Source organism: Cetorhinus maximus, chromosome 5, assembly GCF_964194155.1.
Source record: "Cetorhinus maximus chromosome 5, sCetMax3.hap1.1, whole genome shotgun sequence".
In the NCBI taxonomy this organism is placed as follows: domain Eukaryota; kingdom Metazoa; phylum Chordata; class Chondrichthyes; order Lamniformes; family Cetorhinidae; genus Cetorhinus; species Cetorhinus maximus.
The window spans coordinates 13,536,392-13,555,945 of NC_135883.1; the positions used below are offsets into that span (position 1 = coordinate 13,536,392).

The following is a 19,554-nucleotide window of genomic DNA, read 5'->3' on the forward strand; positions in this document are numbered from 1 at the left end:
GGAAAATAGTGAAATCAGACTCTCAAGCATTTGGATCTTTATAATGATTAAACCAATAAGTTAAATGAATGTAGGTAAATGTAAAATAACTTTGGAACAAAGAATCAAGTGTACGGCCCAACTATTGCAGTTATAATGACATTGAAACCATCAGCATTCACTGTAATTACAGCTGTGAAACTAACAGAAACTTCTGGCATCCACACATGCACAGTTAAAAGTTAAAATCCAGAAGTTGCTGGCAGTGATTCCTTGCTACTCCACTGGGGTCACTGAAATGCTCGCAGAAAGAAATATGAGATCACTTGAATTGATGCAAGCTTCCATTTTTTCACTATTGACCCTATTACAAAAACCCTTTGAAAAAGTTATGCCTTGACGAATGAGGCATAATTGGGTTTTTCAACAGCATATTAAATTTGTTATTTGTGTTATTTATTTGTTGCTCAACAACTTCCATGGCCCTGAAAATCTAATTTTATATTTGCAGAGTGTCAAATTTCTCCACTATGATTAAAAATGCTCTTAAAATAAAAATGAGTTTTTGTAAAGTTTATGACATATCACAGCTTCTACCTTAATCTCATGTGATGTTTTAATTTTTATTTTGCTGTAGGTAAAACGATTAAAGACTGAACAGTAATCAGTGGTTTTTACTTCCTGGTTTGCAGTCTGTGAGAATTTTTCAATGGGATTGATATCAAGTAAGTTAAGCAGCCAAGATTGCTAGATGCCTGAAGTGCCCTTGAGCTGAAGCCAGGATCAAAGTAACATCAGTAAAAGACAAAATTATATGACAGGGATCACTAGGCCTTTCTGGGCAGCTTTGAGGTCAGCGGAAAGGGGCGTTGCTTTGTTGCTGAACGCAAAATCCATGTTAAAAGGAATTGTTATGCAGATTTGCTTGTTATAAACAAAATCGAAGTACTAATGTGCATAAGTGTACGAAACAGTCAGCACAAAGTTTAGATGCAATTAAAATAGCAAATAATTAGTTGCAAAAGAGGTTTTATGATTGTAGAGTGAACAGACTCACTAGTCCATGAATTCCCTTTAGTTAAGTATATGAAGGATGCTATTGCCCTGAGCAGTATGCGATGATAATCATCCAAGATTGTGTGTGTCATATGATTATAAGAAAATATGAACAAAGTTGCCTACGCTTGTTTGAAAAAGACGAGATTCTAATTTTTGTGAAGATTATTATGATAAAGAAAACAGATGAAAAGCTAAAAAGATATTTAGAAATAAGAAGGGAAGTCAGACGAAACTTGCCTTCTGCAAAACATTTAGATTTGTGCAATAGGTTGTCAGTGAGTTCACTGAAATGAATAGTTTAAATAGCTTCAAGAAGCAGAGATGTTTCTGAAAAGAGGTAGCTGAAAAATATGGCGAGAAAACAGGTTGATAGGGTTGGGATTAATGAAAAAAGGAAATATTTGTTGGTCTTCCCTGATTGCAAAAACATTAATACCCACAATCTGGAAACATTTACGAACGTGGCACTGAGGTGACTGTGACCAACAAACTGTTTAAATTTCTTGCTTCAGGATAACCTTCCACCAAACAAGATTACTGCACTGGACTCTTATCAACTTTGTACGCCATACCTTTTTATGTTGTAATGAAGAATACTGACATTCAATGCAAATCTTGAATTTGGCAAGTAAAGGGCCAAATAAATAAGCGTTGGAAAAACCAAAAGCTATATAGTCACTGGATCAAAGGCAAATCAAGCCAATATCTGCACATACACTTGAGTGGGAATGGAGCATTCCAAACATGTTTTCACAGATGTGTACATTTTGTCTTGTAGGCATGCCAGAAGGTTGTATGCAAAACTGACAATACATTTAACTGTAACTTTCAGTTGATTTTTATATTGTTTAACATTACAAATAATTTTTTCAGCCAAAATTAACATTAAAACTATTCACTATTTCCAATTAACAGGGGCCAATTTTATTCCTGCTGACTGCTCAGGTGTTACTAGATAGAAGTTTGATGTTACCACATTGTGACTGGCTGACAAAAACTACTCCAAAAGAGAGTGGTTGACTCTTTTGAGTTGTTAAGTGCAGACACATACAGGTTATTCAGGAATTGTTTACCTGCTGATCCAAACCCTCCAAGTGCTGAGCCAATAGCAGCACCCAGAGAGTTAGTGCTTCCAAAGCTAAGCGATGTGTTGCCCAGTTGACCTGGTCCATGAGAGAACAAAGAGCTGCTCTGAGAACTATTTGACAGGGAGCTACTGCCATAAAATGAGTTTGATTGCAAATTGTTGTTTTGCTGCTGCTGCTGTTGTTGTTGTTGAGTTCCTATTGGACGGAAGAGGCCATTTGCTGCTGCTGCTAAACTGCTTGCTGTCCCACCAGCCGAAGCTGCTGCAGCTGTTTAACAGAATTGCACAAAGAAAATTAGTGCTAAGACAAGCAATCTGTTCTAATTAGAAATAAATTGCAACATCACATGTCACTGAAATGGTTCCATTACAGTACCAAAAATTACTTAACATGCAAACTCAGAAAACTTACCAAACTTTTGCAGGGAAAGCTATATTAGGAATTCTGTAATGTTACTCAACCTTTATAGAACCTCCAGTTAAATCAGAAACCTGAATCTAAATGAATCTAGAAAAATACTTTGGCAATGTTTCCCCCAAGTAGTAAGGTTTAAGCATTTTTATTTTTTGTGGTGCTGTCAAACTGCAAGACCATCACATTAAACTCAGTAACTAAGTGACTGTACAGGAATAAAAAGTAAAATTACCCACCTCATAGGATCTTCCTCATTCTTCAAAGGGAAGCATCCTTCACATATCAATAGGAGTAAGCCTAGGTTACCAATGGGAAAAATCAAAAGGGTGAAGTTCCACGTGGATCATACCATGTTAAAAGTCTTAAAGGGACTTCACCCTAATGACCCACGGCGTTTCTAATTTGTTACCCAAGAAAAGCTAAAAGTTGGAACATGATTGAAACAATTATGCAAAATATGCCCCAAAAAGGCTGACTGGGTGTTGTTGCATGTGGAGGATGCTTCCAGTTGAAAATGAGGAGCATCCTATAAGATAAAGTTATTTTCTTCCTCATTTCAGCATCCTCCACAAAAAAGGAAATATGAAACAAATTAATGTAATGAAATTATGTCCTTTAGCAAAGAAAAACTAAAAGGTGTGATTACTGATCACTCAAAAAAACATTTAAAATGGGATGTTATCAACAAGACTAAACAAGTACTGGGATTATTTCAAGAAAGTCTTATTACAACTCACGGCAAAACATCCTAAACTTATTGCAGCTCACTGGTGAGGTCATATTTGCAAAATACTGCACAGTTTTGTGTACCCTCTGCAGAGGGTTATTGGGAAGGTTTCAAAGAGGAGTGAAAACAACAGGTATTGGGATCAGGGCTTTGAATTACGAAGGGATACTGAAATTGTGCTCATTAGAGTAAAGAAGCTTGATCCATGCCTTTAAATACCAAGTACTACTAACGCAATACAGAAAATAATCAAAAACGTGATTGGATGTTGGCCTCTATATCTGGAGGCCGACAATACATGGGAATAGAAGTCATGCTTTAGCTTTAAAGCACATCTGGAGTACTGCACACAGTTCTGGGCACCACACCTCAGGAACGATATAGTGGCCTTCGAGGGAGCACTGAGAAGAGTTCCCAGTAGGATATCTAGTGTCTATGGGAGACCTATAATTTGTAACAATATATTTATAAGGATATGCGCTGTTGCAGGTGAACATAAGGAATAGGAGCAGAAGTAAGCCATCTGGCCCTTCAAACCTGCTCTACCATTACATATGTTCATACGAACAAGGAGCAGGAATAGGTCATTCGGCCCCTTGAGCCTGCTCTGCCATTCAATAAGATCATGGCTGATCTGATAGTAACTCAAACCTGCAGCGCGAATATCCCTGATAACCTATCACCCCCTTGCTTACCAAGAACTTATCCAGCTCTGCCTTAAAAATACTCAGTCTCTGCTTCCACCACCTTTTCAGGAACAGAGTTCCAAAGACTCACGACCCTCAGAAAAAATTTCACCTCATCTCCGTTTTAAATGGGCAACCCCTTATTTTTAAACAGTGACCTCTAGTTCTAGATTCGCCCACAAGAGGAAACATCCTCTCCCTGCCCACATCCACCCTGTCAAGGCTCCTCCAGATCTTATATGTTTCAATCAAGTCGCCTCTTATTCTTCTAAACTCCAGTAGATACAAACTTAGCCTGTCCAACCTTTCCTCATAAGACAACCTGCCCATTCCAGGTATTAGTCTGGTAAATCTTCTCTAAACTGCTTCCAAAGCATTTACATCCTTCCTTAAATAAGGTAACCAATACACAGTCCTCTAAATATGGTCTCACCAGTGGTCCATATAACTGGACCATAACCTCTCTACTTTTGTAGTCAATTTCCCTTGCACTAAACAAAGGGTGATGGTCGATGGATACCCTTGCGAATGGAAAGTTGTCTCAAGTAGCGTTACACAGGGCTTGGTGTTGGGACCCTTGCTGTTTGTGTTTTATATTAACGATTTGGACGTGAACGTGGGGGGCACGATTGGGAAATTTGCAGATGACACAAAGATTGGCCGAGTAGTGGATAGTGTAGAGGATAGCCATAATCTCCAAAACGATATAGATGGGTTGGTGGAGTGGGCGGTAAAAAGTGGCAGATGGATTTTAAGAGAGAAGTGTGAGGTTATACATTTAGGGAGTTCAAACAGTTACAGGGATTACAAAATAAATGGGAATATACTAAGAGGGGTAGATGAAGTGAGAGATCTTGACGTACAAGTACACAGGTCCCTGAAGGCAGCAGTTCAAGTAGACAAGGTTGTAAAGAAGGCTTTTGGAATGCTCTCCTTCATTGGCAGAGGTATAGAATATAAAAGTAAGGATATAATGTTGGAATTGTATAAAACACTGGTTAGGCCACAACTGGAGTATTGTATGCAGTTCTGGTCGCCACATTACAGGAAGCACGTAATAGCTCTGGAGAGAGTGCAGAGGAGGTTTACAAGAATGTTGCCAGGGTTAGAAAAGTGTAGCTACGAGGAGAGATTAGATAGGTTGGGGTTATTTTCCTTAGAACAAAGAAGGCTGAGAGGTGACTTGATTGAGGTGTACAAAATTATATGGGGAATAGATAGAGTGGACAGGATAAAATTGTTTGCCTTGATGGAGAATTCTAGAACCAGGGGACATAGATTCAAGATGAGTAGCAAAGGTGTAGGGGGAACATGAGGAAGAACTTTTTTACGCAGAGGGCAGTGGGTGTCTGGAATTCGTTGCCCAAGTTGGTGGTAGAGGCAGAAACTCTAAACTCTTTTTAAAAAGTACTTGGATCTGCACCTAAAGTGCTGTAAGCTGCAGGGCTATGGGCCGGGTGCAGGAAGGTGGGATTAGAAAAGGCACCTGGGTGTCCTCGGGCTGGCATGGACAACATGGGCCGAATGGCCTCCTTCTGTGCTGTAACTTTTCTATGGTTCTAATTGATAACATTCTATTAACTTTCCTAATTACTTGTTGTACCTCCATGCTCGCCTTTTGTGACTCATCCACTAAGACACCCAGATCCCTCTGCATCTGAGCTCTGAAATCTCTCACCATTTAGATATGCTTTTCTTTTATTCTTCCTGCCAAAATGGACAATTTCACATTTTTCCACATTATTCTTGGTTTGCTAGATCTTTGCCCACTCACTTAAGCAATATTTTTTGTAGCCTCCTTACGCCCTCTTCACAACTTACTTTCCTACCTATGTCATCAACAAATTTGGCGACCATCCTATCCATCCCTTCATGCAAGTCATTTGTATAAATTGTGAACAGTTGAGGTACCAGCACTGATCCCTGTGGCACACCACTCATTACATCTTGCCAACCTGAAAAAGACCCATTTATACCCATTCTCTGCATCCTGTTAGCCAGCCAATCTTCTACCCATGTCAATATGTTGCCCCCTATACAATGAGCCATTATTTTCTACAATGGCTTTTGATGTGGCACTTTATCAAATGCCTTCTGGAAATCTAAGTACAATACATCTTATCGGTTCCTCTTTATCCACAGCACATGTTACTTTCTCAAAAGAACTCCAATAAGTTGGTTAAACATGATTTCCCTTTCACAAAACCATGTTGACTCTGCCTGATTACATTGGACATATCCAAGTGCCCTGCTATAGCTTCTTTAATAATAGCTTCTAACGTTTTCCCTATGGCAGATGTCAAGCTAACTGGCCTGTAGTTTCTGCTTTCTGTCTCCCTCCCTTTTTGAATAATGGAGTTACATTTGCTATCTTCAAATCTAATGGGACCTTCCCCGAATCTAGGGAGTTTCGGAAAATTAAAATCAAATCATCAACTATCTCACTAGCCACTTCTTTCATGACCCTAGGACGAAGTCTGTCAGGACCAGGGCACTTGTCAGCCCGCAACTCCAACAATTTACTGTTTTTATATTTCTGGCTGGCTTTCTCTTGTATCCTAATTTTTCCCTGCTTATTAATCTTTTAGTCATCCTTTGCTGTTCCTCATATTTTGTCCAATCTTCTGGCCTTCCACCTATCTTTGCACAATTATATATTTTTTCTTTAAGTTTGATACTATCTTTAACCTTTCTAGTTAACCATGGATGGTGCGTGTCTGTCCCTTGGGTTTTTTCTTACTCATTGGAATATATCAATGCTGTGTATTCTGAAATAACCCCTTAAATGTTTGCCACTGCATCTCTATTGATCTATCCCTTAGCCTAATTTGACAATTCACTTTAGCCAGCTCTGCTTTCATGCCCTCATAATTGCCCTTATTTAAGTTTAAAAACATGGTCTTGGGCCCACTCCTCTCTCTCTCAAACTGAATGTAAAATTCAATCATATTATGGTCACTGCTAGCTATGGACGCCTTCACTATGAGATTAATTAATCCCATTTTGTTGCACAATACCAGGTTTAGTATAGCCTGCTCTCTGGTTGGCTCCAGAATATGCCGTTCTAAGAAACTTATCCCCGAAACATTCTACGAACTCATCTAGGCTACCTTTTCCAGTCTATATGTAGATTAAAATCTCCAATGATTATCACAGTCCCTTTCTGACAAGCTCCCATTATTTCATTTATGCTCCACCCTACCATGTGGTTACTATTAGGGGGCCTGTACACGGTTCCCACAAGTGACTTCTTGCCTTTACCATTTCTCATCTCTACCCAAACTGTTTCCACATCCTGGTTTCCTGAACTTGGATCATCCCTCTCTATTGTGCTAAAACCATCATTAACTAACAGAGCCACCCCTCCACCTTTTCCTCGCTTCCTGCCTTCCTAAATGTCCTATACCCTTTAATATTCAGGTCCCAATCCATGTCCTCCTGCAGCCATGTCTCTGTAGTGACTATCAAATCGTACTTATTTATTTCTATGTGCACTCTCAGTTCATCTATTTTGTTTAGAATGCTTCGTGCATTCAGACACAGAGCCTTTAGGTTTATCATTTTATTCTTTTTATAACCTCTAGTCTCATCTGTTGATTTACTGATTTGTACTCTCTATCACTTCCTGTCATGGTCTGTTTTTCATTTCCTGTAATATCTTTCTTTCTCTTTTGGCTTGTCTCTACTCTGATTTATCACATTTTCCCAAAATTGTACCCTTGCCCCCACTATTTAGTTTTAAACCCTCTCTACTTCCCCAAATATGCGGCTCGCAAGAACACCGGTCCCAGCATGGTTCAGGTGAAGACCATCCCAAAAGTACAGATTCCACTTTCCCCAGTATTGGTGCCAGTGCCCTACAAACCGGAACCCACTTCTCCCAAACCAGGCTTTGAGCCACGCTTTCATCTCCCTAATCTGATTTGTCCTATGCCAATTTGCACGTGGCTCAGATAATAATCCAGAGATTATAACATTTGAGTTCTGATTCTTAATTTGGTGTCAAATTCCTCATACTGACTATGCAGAACTTGCTTCTTTGTCCTGCCTGCGTCGTTGGTACCAACATGGACCACAACGATTGGGTCCTCCCCCTTCCACTGCAAGTTCCTCTCCAGCCCCGAGCAGATGTCCTAAACTGCTTCAACAGCTCCAATATCCTGCATTATTCCAAAATCCCTGGATTCTTTCACTAACCAAAAACCTACTGAACTCTATCTTGAATATACTCACCAATGGAGCATCCATGACTTTCATGAGTTAGAGAATTCTAAAGATTCACGGTCCTTATCTCAATCTTATATTGGCAATCCTTCATTCTGAGACTGTGACCCCAAATTCTAGACTTTCTGGCCAGGGGGACCATCATGTACCAGCATTCACCCTGTCCAGAACTTTATATATTTCAACGAGATCATCTTCAGTTTTCTAAACTTTCAGTAATAGAGGATTAGTCTATTCCATTTCCCTCACAGGGCATTCCCCTCAGCCCAGGAATCAGTCTAGTGGATATTCCTTCCCTCTAAGGCAAGAATATCCTTCAAGGTGATCAAATACTCCATGGAAAAATAACATTTTACTAGTACCGAGCAAAATGTCCCTATGGAAAAATGCCCATGTCTGTAGATTGTTTTTATGGGACTTTCCTGGAGCAATACGTTGTGGAACCGACTAGAGATAAAGTTATCTTATATTGAGTATGTCTCAATATAAGTCATAGTAGAACATACACTGGGAAATAATGATCATAATACCACTGAATTCCATTTTAATATTCAGTGGCATACTCCAATCACTAACAAGAAACTTAACCTTAATAAAGCCAATTACACAGATGTGAGGGGAGAACTGGCTAAGGTTAATTGGATACTTTATTTTATTCATTCAGGGGATGGGGGTGTCGCTGGCTAGGTCACCATTCATTACCCATCCATAATTGCCTTTGAGAAGGTGGTGGTAAGCTATCTTCTTGAACCGCTGTAGTCCATGCAGTGTGAGTAAACCCACAGTGTTGTTAAGGAGGGCATTCCAGGATTTTGATCCAATGACACTGAAGGAACGTCAGTATAGTTCCAAGTCAGGATGGTGAGTGGCTTGGAGGGGAAGTTCCAAGTGGTGGTGTTCCCATGTGTCTGCTGCCCTTGTCCTTCTACATGGTAGATGGTAGCGGTCGTGGGTTTGGAAGGTGCTGTCTAAGGAGCTTTGGTGAATTCCTACAGTGCATCTTGTAGATGGTACACACTGCTGCCACTGTTCACAGTGGTGGAGGGAGTGAATGTTTGTGGATGGAGTGCCAATCATGCAGGCAGCTTTGCTATGGATGGTGTCAAGTTTGAGTGTTGTTGCAGCTGCACTCATCCAGGCAAGTGGAGAGTATTCCATCACAATTCTGACTTGTGTCTTGTAGATGGTGGACAGGCTTTGGAGAGTCAGGTGGTGTGTTACTTGCTGCAGGATTCCTAGCCTCTGACCTGCTCTTTTAGTCACAACATTTATATGGCTAAAACAAAAACAGAATTACCTGGAAAAACTCAGCAGGTCTGGCAGCATCGGCGGAGAAGAAAAAAGTTGACGTTTCGAGTCCTCATGACCCTTCAACAGAACTGAGTAATATTAGGAGAGGGGTGAAATATAAGCTGGTTTAAGGGGGGGGCGGTTGTGTGGTTGTAGGGACAAGCAAGCAGTGTTAGGAGCAGATAATCAAAAGATGTCACAGACAAAAAAACAAAGAGGTGTTGAAGGTGGTGATATTATCTAAACGAATGTGCTAATTAAGAATGGATGTCAGGACACATAAGGTACAGCTCTAGTGGGGGTGGGGTGGAAAGACTAACAGGGATAAAAGGTATAGATTTAAAAATAATGGAAATAGGTGGGAAAAGAAAAATCTATATAAATTATTGGAAAAAACAAAAGGAAGGGGGAAGAAACGGAAAGGGGGTGGGGATGGAGGAGGGAGTTCAAGATCTAAAGTTGTTGAATTCAATATTCAGTCCGGAAGGCTGTAAAGTGCCTAGTCGGAAGATGAGGTGCTGTTCCTCCAGTTTGCGTTGGGCTTCACTGGAACAATGCAGCAAGCCAAGGACAGACATGTGGGCAAGAGAGCAGGGTGGAGTGTTAAAATGGCAAGCGACAGGGAGGTTTGGGTCTTTCTTGCGGACAGACCGCAGGTGTTCTGCAAAGCTGTCGCCCAGTTTGCGTTTGGTCTCTCCAATGTAGAGGAGACCGCATTGGGAGCAACGAATGCAGTAGACTAAGTTGGGGGAAATGCAAGTGAAAGGCTGCTTCACTTGAAAGGAGTGTTTGGGCCCTTGGACGGTGAGGAGAGAGGAAATGAAGGGGCAGATGGTGCATCTTTTGCGTTTGCATGGGGAGGTGCCATAGGAGGGGGTTGAGGAGTAGGGGGTGATGGGGAAGTGGACCAGGGTGTCCCGGAGGGAACGATCCCTACGGAATTCCACCAGGGGGGGTGAACGGAAGATGTGTTTGGTGGTGGCATCATGCTGGAGTTGGCGGAGGATGATCCTTTCAATGCGGAGGCTGGTGGGGTGATAAGTGAGGACAAGGGGGACCCTATCATGTTTCTGGGAGGAAGGAGAAGGCGTGAGGGCGGATGCGCGGGAGATGGGCCGGACACGGTTGAGGGCCGTCAACCACCGTGGGTGGAAAACCTCGGTTGAGGAAGAAGGAGGACATGTCAGAGGAACTGTTTTTGAAGGTAGCATCATCAAAACAGATGCGACGGAGATGAAGGAACTGAGAGAATGGGATGGAGTCCTTCCAGGAAGCGGGGTGTGAGGAGCTGTAGTCGGGGTAGCTGTGGGAGTCAGTAGGCTTGTAATGGATATTGGCGGACAGTCTATCACCAGAAATTGAGACAGAGACGTCAAGGAAGGGAAGGGAAGTGTCAGAGATGGACCATGTGAAAATGATGGAGGGGTGGAAATTGGAAGCAAAGTTAATAAATTTTTCCAGGTCCTGACGAGAGCATGAAGCAGCACCGAAGTAATCATCGATGTACCGGAGAAAGAGTTGTGGGAAGGGGCCGGAGTAGGACTGGAACAAGGAATGTTCCACATACCCCATAAAGAGACAGGCATAGCTGGGGCCCATGCGGGTACCCACAGCCACACCTTTTATTTGGAGGAAGTGAGAGGAGTTAAAGGAGAAATTATTCAGTGTGAGAACAAGCTCAGCCAGACAGAGGAGAGTAGTGGTGGATGGGGATTGTTCGGGCCTCTGTTCGAGGAAGAAGCTAAGGGCCCTCAGACCATCCTGGTGGGGGATGGAGGTGTAGAGAGATTGGACGTCCATATATGTATATGGCTCGTCCGCTTCAGCTTCCGGTCAATGGTAACACCCAAGGCTGTTGATAGTGGGGGATTCAGCAATGGTAATGTCATCAAATGTAAAGGGGTGATGGTTAGATTCTCTCTTGTTGGAGATAGTTATTGCCTGGCACTTGTGTGGCGTGAATGTTACTTGCCTCTTGTCAGTCAAAGCATAGATATTGACCAGGTCTTGCTGAATTTGGACATGGACTGCTTCAGTATCTGAGGAGTCGTGAATGGTGCTGAACACTGTGTAATCATCAGCGAACACCCACACTTCTAACCTTATGATGGAAGAAAGGTCACTGATGAAGCAGCTGAAGATGATTGGGCCTAGGACACTACCCTGAGGATCTCCTTCAGTGATGTCCTGGAACTGAGGTGATTGGTCTCCAACAACACAATCATCTTTACTTTGTGCTAGGTATGATTCCAACCAGTGGAGAGTTCTCCCGAGTCCCAGTGACTCCAGTTTTGCTTGGGCTCCTTGGTGCCACACTCGGTCAAATGCTGCCTTCACGTCAAGGGGAGTCACTCTCCTCACCTCGGGAGTTCAGCTCTTTTGTCCATGTTTGAACCAAAGCTGTAATGAGGTCAGAAGCTGAGTGACCCTGGGCGAACCCAAATTGAGCATCAGGGAGCAGGTTTTGGCTAAGCAAGTGCTGCTTGATAGCACTGGTGATGACCTCTTCCATCACTTCAATGATAATCGAGAGTAGGCCAATGGGGCGGTAATTAGTCGGGTTGTATTTGTCCTGCATTTTGTGTACCGGACATACCTGGGCAATTTTTCACAATGCTGGGTAGATGCCAGTGTTGTAGCTGTACTGGAACAGCTTGGACGGGGCATGGCAAGTTCTGGAACATAAGTCTTCAGCACTTTTACCAGAATACTGTCAGGGCCCATTGTCTTTGCAGTATCCAGTGCCTTCAACCGTTTCTTGATATCATGTGGAGTGATTCGAATTGGCTGAAGACTGGCATCTGTGATGCTGGAGACCTCCAGAGGAAGCCGAGATGAATCATTTACTCGGCACTTCTGGCTGCAATCGCTTCAGCCTCATCTTTTGAGGATGGGGATATTTGTGGAACCACCTCCTCCAATGAGTTGTTAAATTATCTACCACCATTCACAACTGATGTGGCACGATTGCAGAGTTTAGATCTGATATGTTCATTGTGGGATCGCTTCCTGCTTATGCTGTTTGGCACGCAAGCAGTCCTGTGTGGTAGCTTCACCAGGTTGATACCTACTTTTAAAGTTTGCCTGGTGCTGCTCCTGGCATGCCCTCCTGCACTCTTCATTGAACCAGGGTGATCCCCTGGCTTGATGATAATAGTAAAGGGGGCCATGAGGTTAAAGATTGTGATCGAGTACAATTCTGCTGCTGCTGCTGGCCCATAGTGACTCCTGGTTGCCCAATCTTAAGTTGCTAGATCTGTTCGAAATCCATCCCATTTAACATGGTGGTAGTGCCACACAACATGATGAAGGATATCCTCAATGTGAAGACAGGGCTTTGTCTCCACAAGAACTACGCGGTGGTCACTCCTACCGATTCTGTCATGGACAGTTACATCTGCAGCAGGCAGGTTGGTGAGGACGAGGTCAAGTATGTTTTTTCTTCTTGTTGGTTCCCTCACCACCTGCTGCAGATCCAGTCTCCTAGTTATGTCCTATAGGACTCGGCGAGCCCAGTCTGTAGTGGTGCCAACAAGCCGCTCTTGGTGATGGACACTGAAGGCCCCCACCCTCAGTACATTCATTCCATACCCTTGCCACCCTCAGTGCTTCCTCCCAAGTGGTGCTTAACATGGAGCAGTACGGATTCATCAGCTGAAGTTGCGGGGGGAATACGTAGTAATCAGCAGGTTTCCTTGCTCATGTTTGACCTGATGCCATGAGATTTCATGGGGTCTGGACTCAATGTTGAGGATTCCCAGGGCAACTCCCTCCCGACTGTATACCACTGTGCCGCCAACCCTGTTGGGTCTGCCCTGCTGATGATGATCAGGATATTATCTGTAAGGTATGATTCCGTGAGTATGACTATGTCAGACTGTTGCTTGATAGTCTGTGAGACGGCTCTCCCAGTTTTGGCACAAGCCCACAGATGTCAGTGAGGACTCTACAGGGTTGACAGGAATGAGATTTCATTTCCAGTGCCTAGGTCAATACCGAATGGTCCGTCCGGTTTCATTCCTTATTGACTTTTTAGCGGTTTTATGTTACTGAGTGATTTGCTAAGCCATTTCAGAGGGCATTTTAGAGTCAACCACATTGCTGTGGATCTGGGAGTTACATGATGCCCAGACCAGGTAAGGACAGCAGATTTCATTCCCTAAAGAACATTAGTGAACCAGAATGGGTTTTTACGCCAAGCGACAATGGTTTCATGGTCATCTTTAGACTTTTAATTCCAGATTTTTATTGATGGAATTCAAATTCCACCATGCTCTGTTCCCAGAGCATTACCGTGGGTCTCTGGATTACTCGTCCAGTGACAATACCACTACGCCACCACCTCCCCCTAAATCGGCTAAAAGGTATGGTGGTAAATAAACAGTGGGGAACATTTAAAGAAACAATTCAAAATGTTAAACAAAATTACTTTCCAGTGAAAACCGAAATTTCAGCAAGGAAGATCCAGCCATGGCTCACTCAGGAAGTTAAGGATTGAATTGAATTAAACAAAGAGGCTTCTAATGTTGCAAAGAACAGTAGCAAGAATGAGGATTGGGAGTGTTTTAGGAACCAGCAAACAGCCACCAAAAAGTTGATAGAAAGAGAGAGAGTAAACTAGCCAGAAATATAAAAAGATTGTAAGAGCTGTTTTAAGTACATAAAAAGGAAAACAGTAGCTGAAGTAAACATTGGCCCCTCAGAAGCAGAGACAGGAAAAATTATCATGAGTAAATATTTTGTTCATCTTCACAGTAGAAGAGAGGTGTCAGCTGTGGCTCAGTTCGTAGCACCCTCGCCTTTGAATCAGAGGGTTGTGCGTTCATGTCCCACTCCCGGAAACCAAGAACTGTGATTGTACTCGAAAGAGTTGCAATCTGTGACTGTTGATAACTCGAAAGAGTTTCACAGTAGAAGACACATATTGCATACCACAAAAAAAAGTAACCGAGAAGCTACGAGTGATGAAATTAAGGTAATTAATATCAGCAGAGAAGTAGCATTAGAAAAATTTAAGGGACTAAAATCTGCCAAATCTCCAGGACCTGATGGCCTACACACTAGCTGCAGAGATAGTGGATGCGCCAGCTATGTTTTTCCAAGATTCATTAGATTCAGGAATGCTCCCATCAGATTGGAAATTGGCAAACATAATACTGATTTTCAAGAAAGGAAGGAGAGAGAAAACAGAGAACTACAGGCCAATTAGCCTAACATCCATCATCTGGAAAATGCTAAAATCTATTATGGAGGAAGTCTTAACAATGCACTTAGAAAAGTACAGTATGATTACAACACTTCAACATGATTTTAAAAAACAGAAATCCTGTTTGACAAAGTTTTTTGAAAATGCAACTAGTAGGGTAGATAAAAAGAAGCCAGTAGATGTAGTCTACCTGGATTTCCAAAAGATATTCAATAAGGTGCCACACAAATGATTAATAGGCAAGATAAGGGATCATGGAGTTGGGGATAATATGTTGGCATGGATAGAGGATTGGTTAACTAATAGGAGGCAAAGAGTGAGCATAAACGGAGCACTTTCAAGTTCACTGGCTGTGACTGGTGGAGTGCTGCAGCGATCAGTGCAGTGGTCTCAGCTATTTATAATCTATATTAATGACTTAGTATGAGTAATGCATCTAAGTTTGCTGATGATACAAGGCTGGATGGGAAGGTAAGCTGTGGGGAGGCCACAAAGAGGCTGCCAAGAGATATTGCCAGGTTAAGCGAGTGGGCAACAAGATGGCAGATGGAATAAAATGTGGGAAAGCCTGAAGGTATTCACTTTGGTCATAAGAATAGAAAAGCAGAATACTTTTTAAAAAGGTGTGAAACTCGTAAAGTTTGATGTTCGGAGATTCTTGGGTGTGCTTGTAAAAGGAACATATAAAGTTAACATCCAGGTGCAGCAAGCAATTAACAAGGCAAATGGCATGCTGGCATTTGTTGCAAGAAGATTGGAGTACAGGAATAAGGAAGTCTTGCTATAATTGTACAGGGCTTTGGTAAGACCACATCTGGAATACTGTGCATGGTTTAGTTCTTCATATTGAAGGAAGGATATACCTGCACTGGAGGCAGTTCTTAAATTGGTCCCTGGAATGAGGGGGTTGTCCCAAGATGAAAGGCTGAGTAAATTGGGCCTATATTCTCTGGAGTTTAGAAGAATGAGATGATCTCACTGAAACATACAAGATTCTGAAGGGAATTGATAGATGTTGAGAGATTATTTCCACTGGTCACAGAATCTAAAACATGGGAGCACAGTCTCAGGATAGGGGGCTGATCATCTACGACTCAGATGAAGAGAAATTATTTCACTCAAAGAGTTGTGAATCTTCGGAATGCTCTACCCCAAAGGGTTGTGGATGCTTCATTGTTTAATACATTTAAGACTGACATAACAAGGGATATGGGCAGAGGGTGGGAAAGTGGAACTGAAGCCCGTGTTCATATTGAATGGTGAAGCAGGCTTGATGGGCTGTATGGACTACTCCTGCTCCTATCTCGTTTAAATACAAGGACAGGTGGAAAAAAGCAGTGTGGTTTATCGCAACAATTTTTAGACTGTAGGGAAATTTATACTTGATTTCTAGACGCAGCAGACTGTTTATTTTGCATTCCATGCTATATTACACGCTAATTTTACGCATGAAATCCGAGTCCAAGGAACACTTTCAAGAAGCCTTTTAGCGAGACCGAGGGACCTGCCTTGAACACATATCTACAAAAAATGCCACTCATCACTAATTCCAAGGATAATGTCTGCAGATTTGCTCCAAGCAATGGCCATAAAGATATTAACCAAGATGACCATAATAACCAGTTTATTATCTAGGCTAGGTGACCTTTGACACTACTAGATCAGGAGATTTTATTCTGGTCAACTGCAAGTTTTTAGCTATGTAGTCTCGTAATCGAAAGTAAAATTTGGCGATTGGAAGGAATTGAGTTTCAAGTCAAGCTTAATATTAAAGGAAAGCTCCAAAGGCAATGAGATATTACCTGAAATGGAATTACTTATCTGTATTTCACAGGGCACACTGCTTAAATTTCAATTTTGCTGAAAGAGAGACATGTTGCTGAAGCTTTTTGTCTTGCATTCATCAGGACAAACACAAGAATGTCAAATTTCAAACAATCACAACAATTTGTACCACAGGAGAAAAAGGATGCTGACTGGTTGGCAAGTCAATTCTGATTGGCTGAGGCATTGCTATGGAGAAAGTAACTATGGGCTCCCCATGCTTCTGGGTAATTCAAAAAAAGCTGCAAGGCATGAACATATTCCTTTTATTTGCAAAGGACAGGTCCCTGCATATGAAAGTATGTCACTTCTAGTGAGCATAAATGAGCGATGTTACGAGTTCGACTGATTACTCTTATGATTGGGTGTTAGTGTAGCTTAGCGCTCTTGTTCAGTGAGTGCTGCCCAATCAGAGAATCGCATCTAACAGTAGCTGTTTTGTTTTGGGTTTCGCAAGAACTGGCTTGCGTTTGTCCTGATGAGTGCAAGACGAAAAGCTTCGGCAAACATGTCTCTCTTTTCAGCTACATTCAAGTCCTCTATTTGTTAACATCTAAAAATCACTCAGTGCTAAACTCATTTAACAAGTAGGTCATCAAAAGGTCTACCTCAAGAACTGCACTTATTCTTGGAGAATTTTAAGAATCATGTTAGGAAGTCACCTTATATTAGAATGGCCATCTATGTTAACAAAGAGCAGGGTTCAAAACTGAAAGAGCCTTTATGATTGGAAAAACTAGAAGCACTAATGAAAAAATAAAATTGGCATACAGTTGTAGGATGTGGAACTTGTAGCTAGCAACATGGCAAATATGTACAAAACATATTTAAATTGTATGTGGCTGAAACATAATAAGAGTTACAAACATGGCCAACACTCTGCTGTCAAAGGATTTGTCCTGATAGTAACCTGGGCTTATTCCTGCCAGTATGTGGGCAATGAGGAAGAAACAAAGGGCATTTGTTTAACATTCTCCTTAACACATTAGAGCTAAATAATTTCAAAATTAGCAAATATTCAATGATCTTTAAGTAAACAAGGGGACTTGATTCTTGCTGCCGAGGAATCCATATATTTTGAAATTAACTGAACTTCTCAAAGATGGTTAGCAACTTCTCATCGCGATACTAAAGGAGGAAAGCATGGTTAACCATTAACATACAAAACTGCACTTAAGATGCTATTCCTGCACAGCATTCAATAATTTAACACCAATAAAATAGTATTTTTTGTATGTCCTCTGAAAACTACTGTCACAGACCATCACTGATACTTCAAGTTGTAGGAGAACATTCAATCAGTATTTTAAATTTCAGGTAACGTGAATATATAATAGATTTAAATAGTTAAAGCAGCACGAACCAGTGACGGTATAGCCGGCCTGCAAGGAATCTCAGCTCTCATAGTAAACGAGAGATAAATTAACATTAGCACAAATACTTATTAAATCAGGTTACTTCAAACGTGTGCTACTTTGATTCGTGCAGTGTATCAGGAAGACTAGGTTGGATTTGCTGAGTCTGCAATTTGCATTCTGACAAAAATTGGATATTGTCCAAACAGTAAGAAACCAGAGCTCTTGAAGTTTCTGCTATTATTTGTTTCCATTGTTGCACTAAATGAAAATGTTACATCAACTACCACAGAGTTGCTCTTCCATTTTCTTTGCAAGTTCAACTCCCACATTTTCAGATATTGCTTTTTATCAGTCTACATGAGCCCTCAACATTCCCTCATTGCTTAATAGTCTGGAATGAGATCTTCTATCTCATGAGACAAGTAAAACCAAAATAATCTTCGGCAAAAGAATCACTTCCCATATTTTGGACTGCACAAGAAAATATAACTTTGGTCCATCTTTGCCCAACCCCAGCAACAATAAGACTAGTTTGATAAATGAAATATCTGCTGCTTACTGAAAGATCCTGCATAGTGAAAAGCCTAGCAGTCACAATGATAACTTGAAACAAGCTCTCTCTGCTGATCATTGCAGCATACACAAAAAGAGAAGTAATGAAAACCTGAAAATATTCTACCAGATAACAACTAAGTTAATTATGGCACCTTTACTAGTATTGGGACATGTCTGTAATTGGACACAAGAGGATGCCCGTGGAGTTTTCAGTATGACTGCATACCAATTGTGATGGAAATCGCTTCCAAATGCATCTTTCCTCAGAGAAGATAGTTCTTTGAAATATTTACTGGTCTGAGGCAAATGTTAACTGACTAATAATGTCAGCTGCAGCTCAATTGTTAGCACTCTTGCCCAAGTCAGAAGGCTGTGGATTCAGGTCCAGGTCATCAGCCCAAATTCTAGGCTGACACTCCAGTGCTGCATTGTCAGAAGTGCTCTCTCTGGCGGACGTAAACGTCCTATGGCACTATTTCAAAGAGGAGCAAGGGAAGTTTCCCCAGTACCCTGGCCAATATTTATCCATCAATCAACATTACAAAAAGAGATTTGCTGGTCATTATCATATTAGTATTTGCAGTAGCTTGCTGTGCATATCTTGGTTGCCACATTTCTTGTATTACGACAGGAATAAATGGGTCTTTTTCTGAATGGCAGGCAGTGACTAGTGGGGTACCGCAGGAATTGATGCTGGTACCCCAGTTATTCACAATACATATTAATGATTTAGATGAGGGAACAAAATGTAATATCTCCAAATTTGCAGATGACACAAAGTTGGGTGGGTGAGCTGTGAGGAGGATGCAGAGATGCTTCAGTGTGATTTGGACAAGCTGAGTGAGTGGGCAAATGCATGGCAGATGCAATATAATGTGGATAAATGTGAGGTCATCCACTTTGGTAGCAAAAACAGGAAGGCAGATTATTATCTGAAAGGCTATAAATTGAGAGGGGAATGTGCAATGAGACCTGGGTGTCCTCGTACACCAGTCGCTGAAGGTAAGCATGCAGTTGCAGCAGGTGGTAAAGAAGGCATATGGTATGTTGGCTTTCATAGCCAGAGGATTGAGTACAGGAACAGGGACGTCTTGCTGCAATTGTACAGGGCCTTGGTGAGACCACACCTGCAATATTGTGTGCA

At 41.7% G+C, this 19,554-nt stretch overlaps 1 protein-coding gene across 13 annotated transcripts in view; it reads right to left on the minus strand.

Annotated features, from left to right (window-relative positions):
* The window catches only part of LOC144680498 (pumilio homolog 2-like), a 129,608-nt gene that overhangs the window by 20,380 nt on the left and 89,674 nt on the right, over positions 1-19,554 (minus strand). For all 13 annotated transcript variants that reach the window (XM_078541530.1, XM_078541537.1, XM_078541536.1 and 10 more), the window contains one exon: positions 2,112-2,393. In XM_078541530.1, the coding sequence (XP_078397656.1) occupies positions 2,112-2,393 (282 nt within the window). The remainder of the gene's footprint in view (positions 1-2,111; positions 2,394-19,554) is intronic.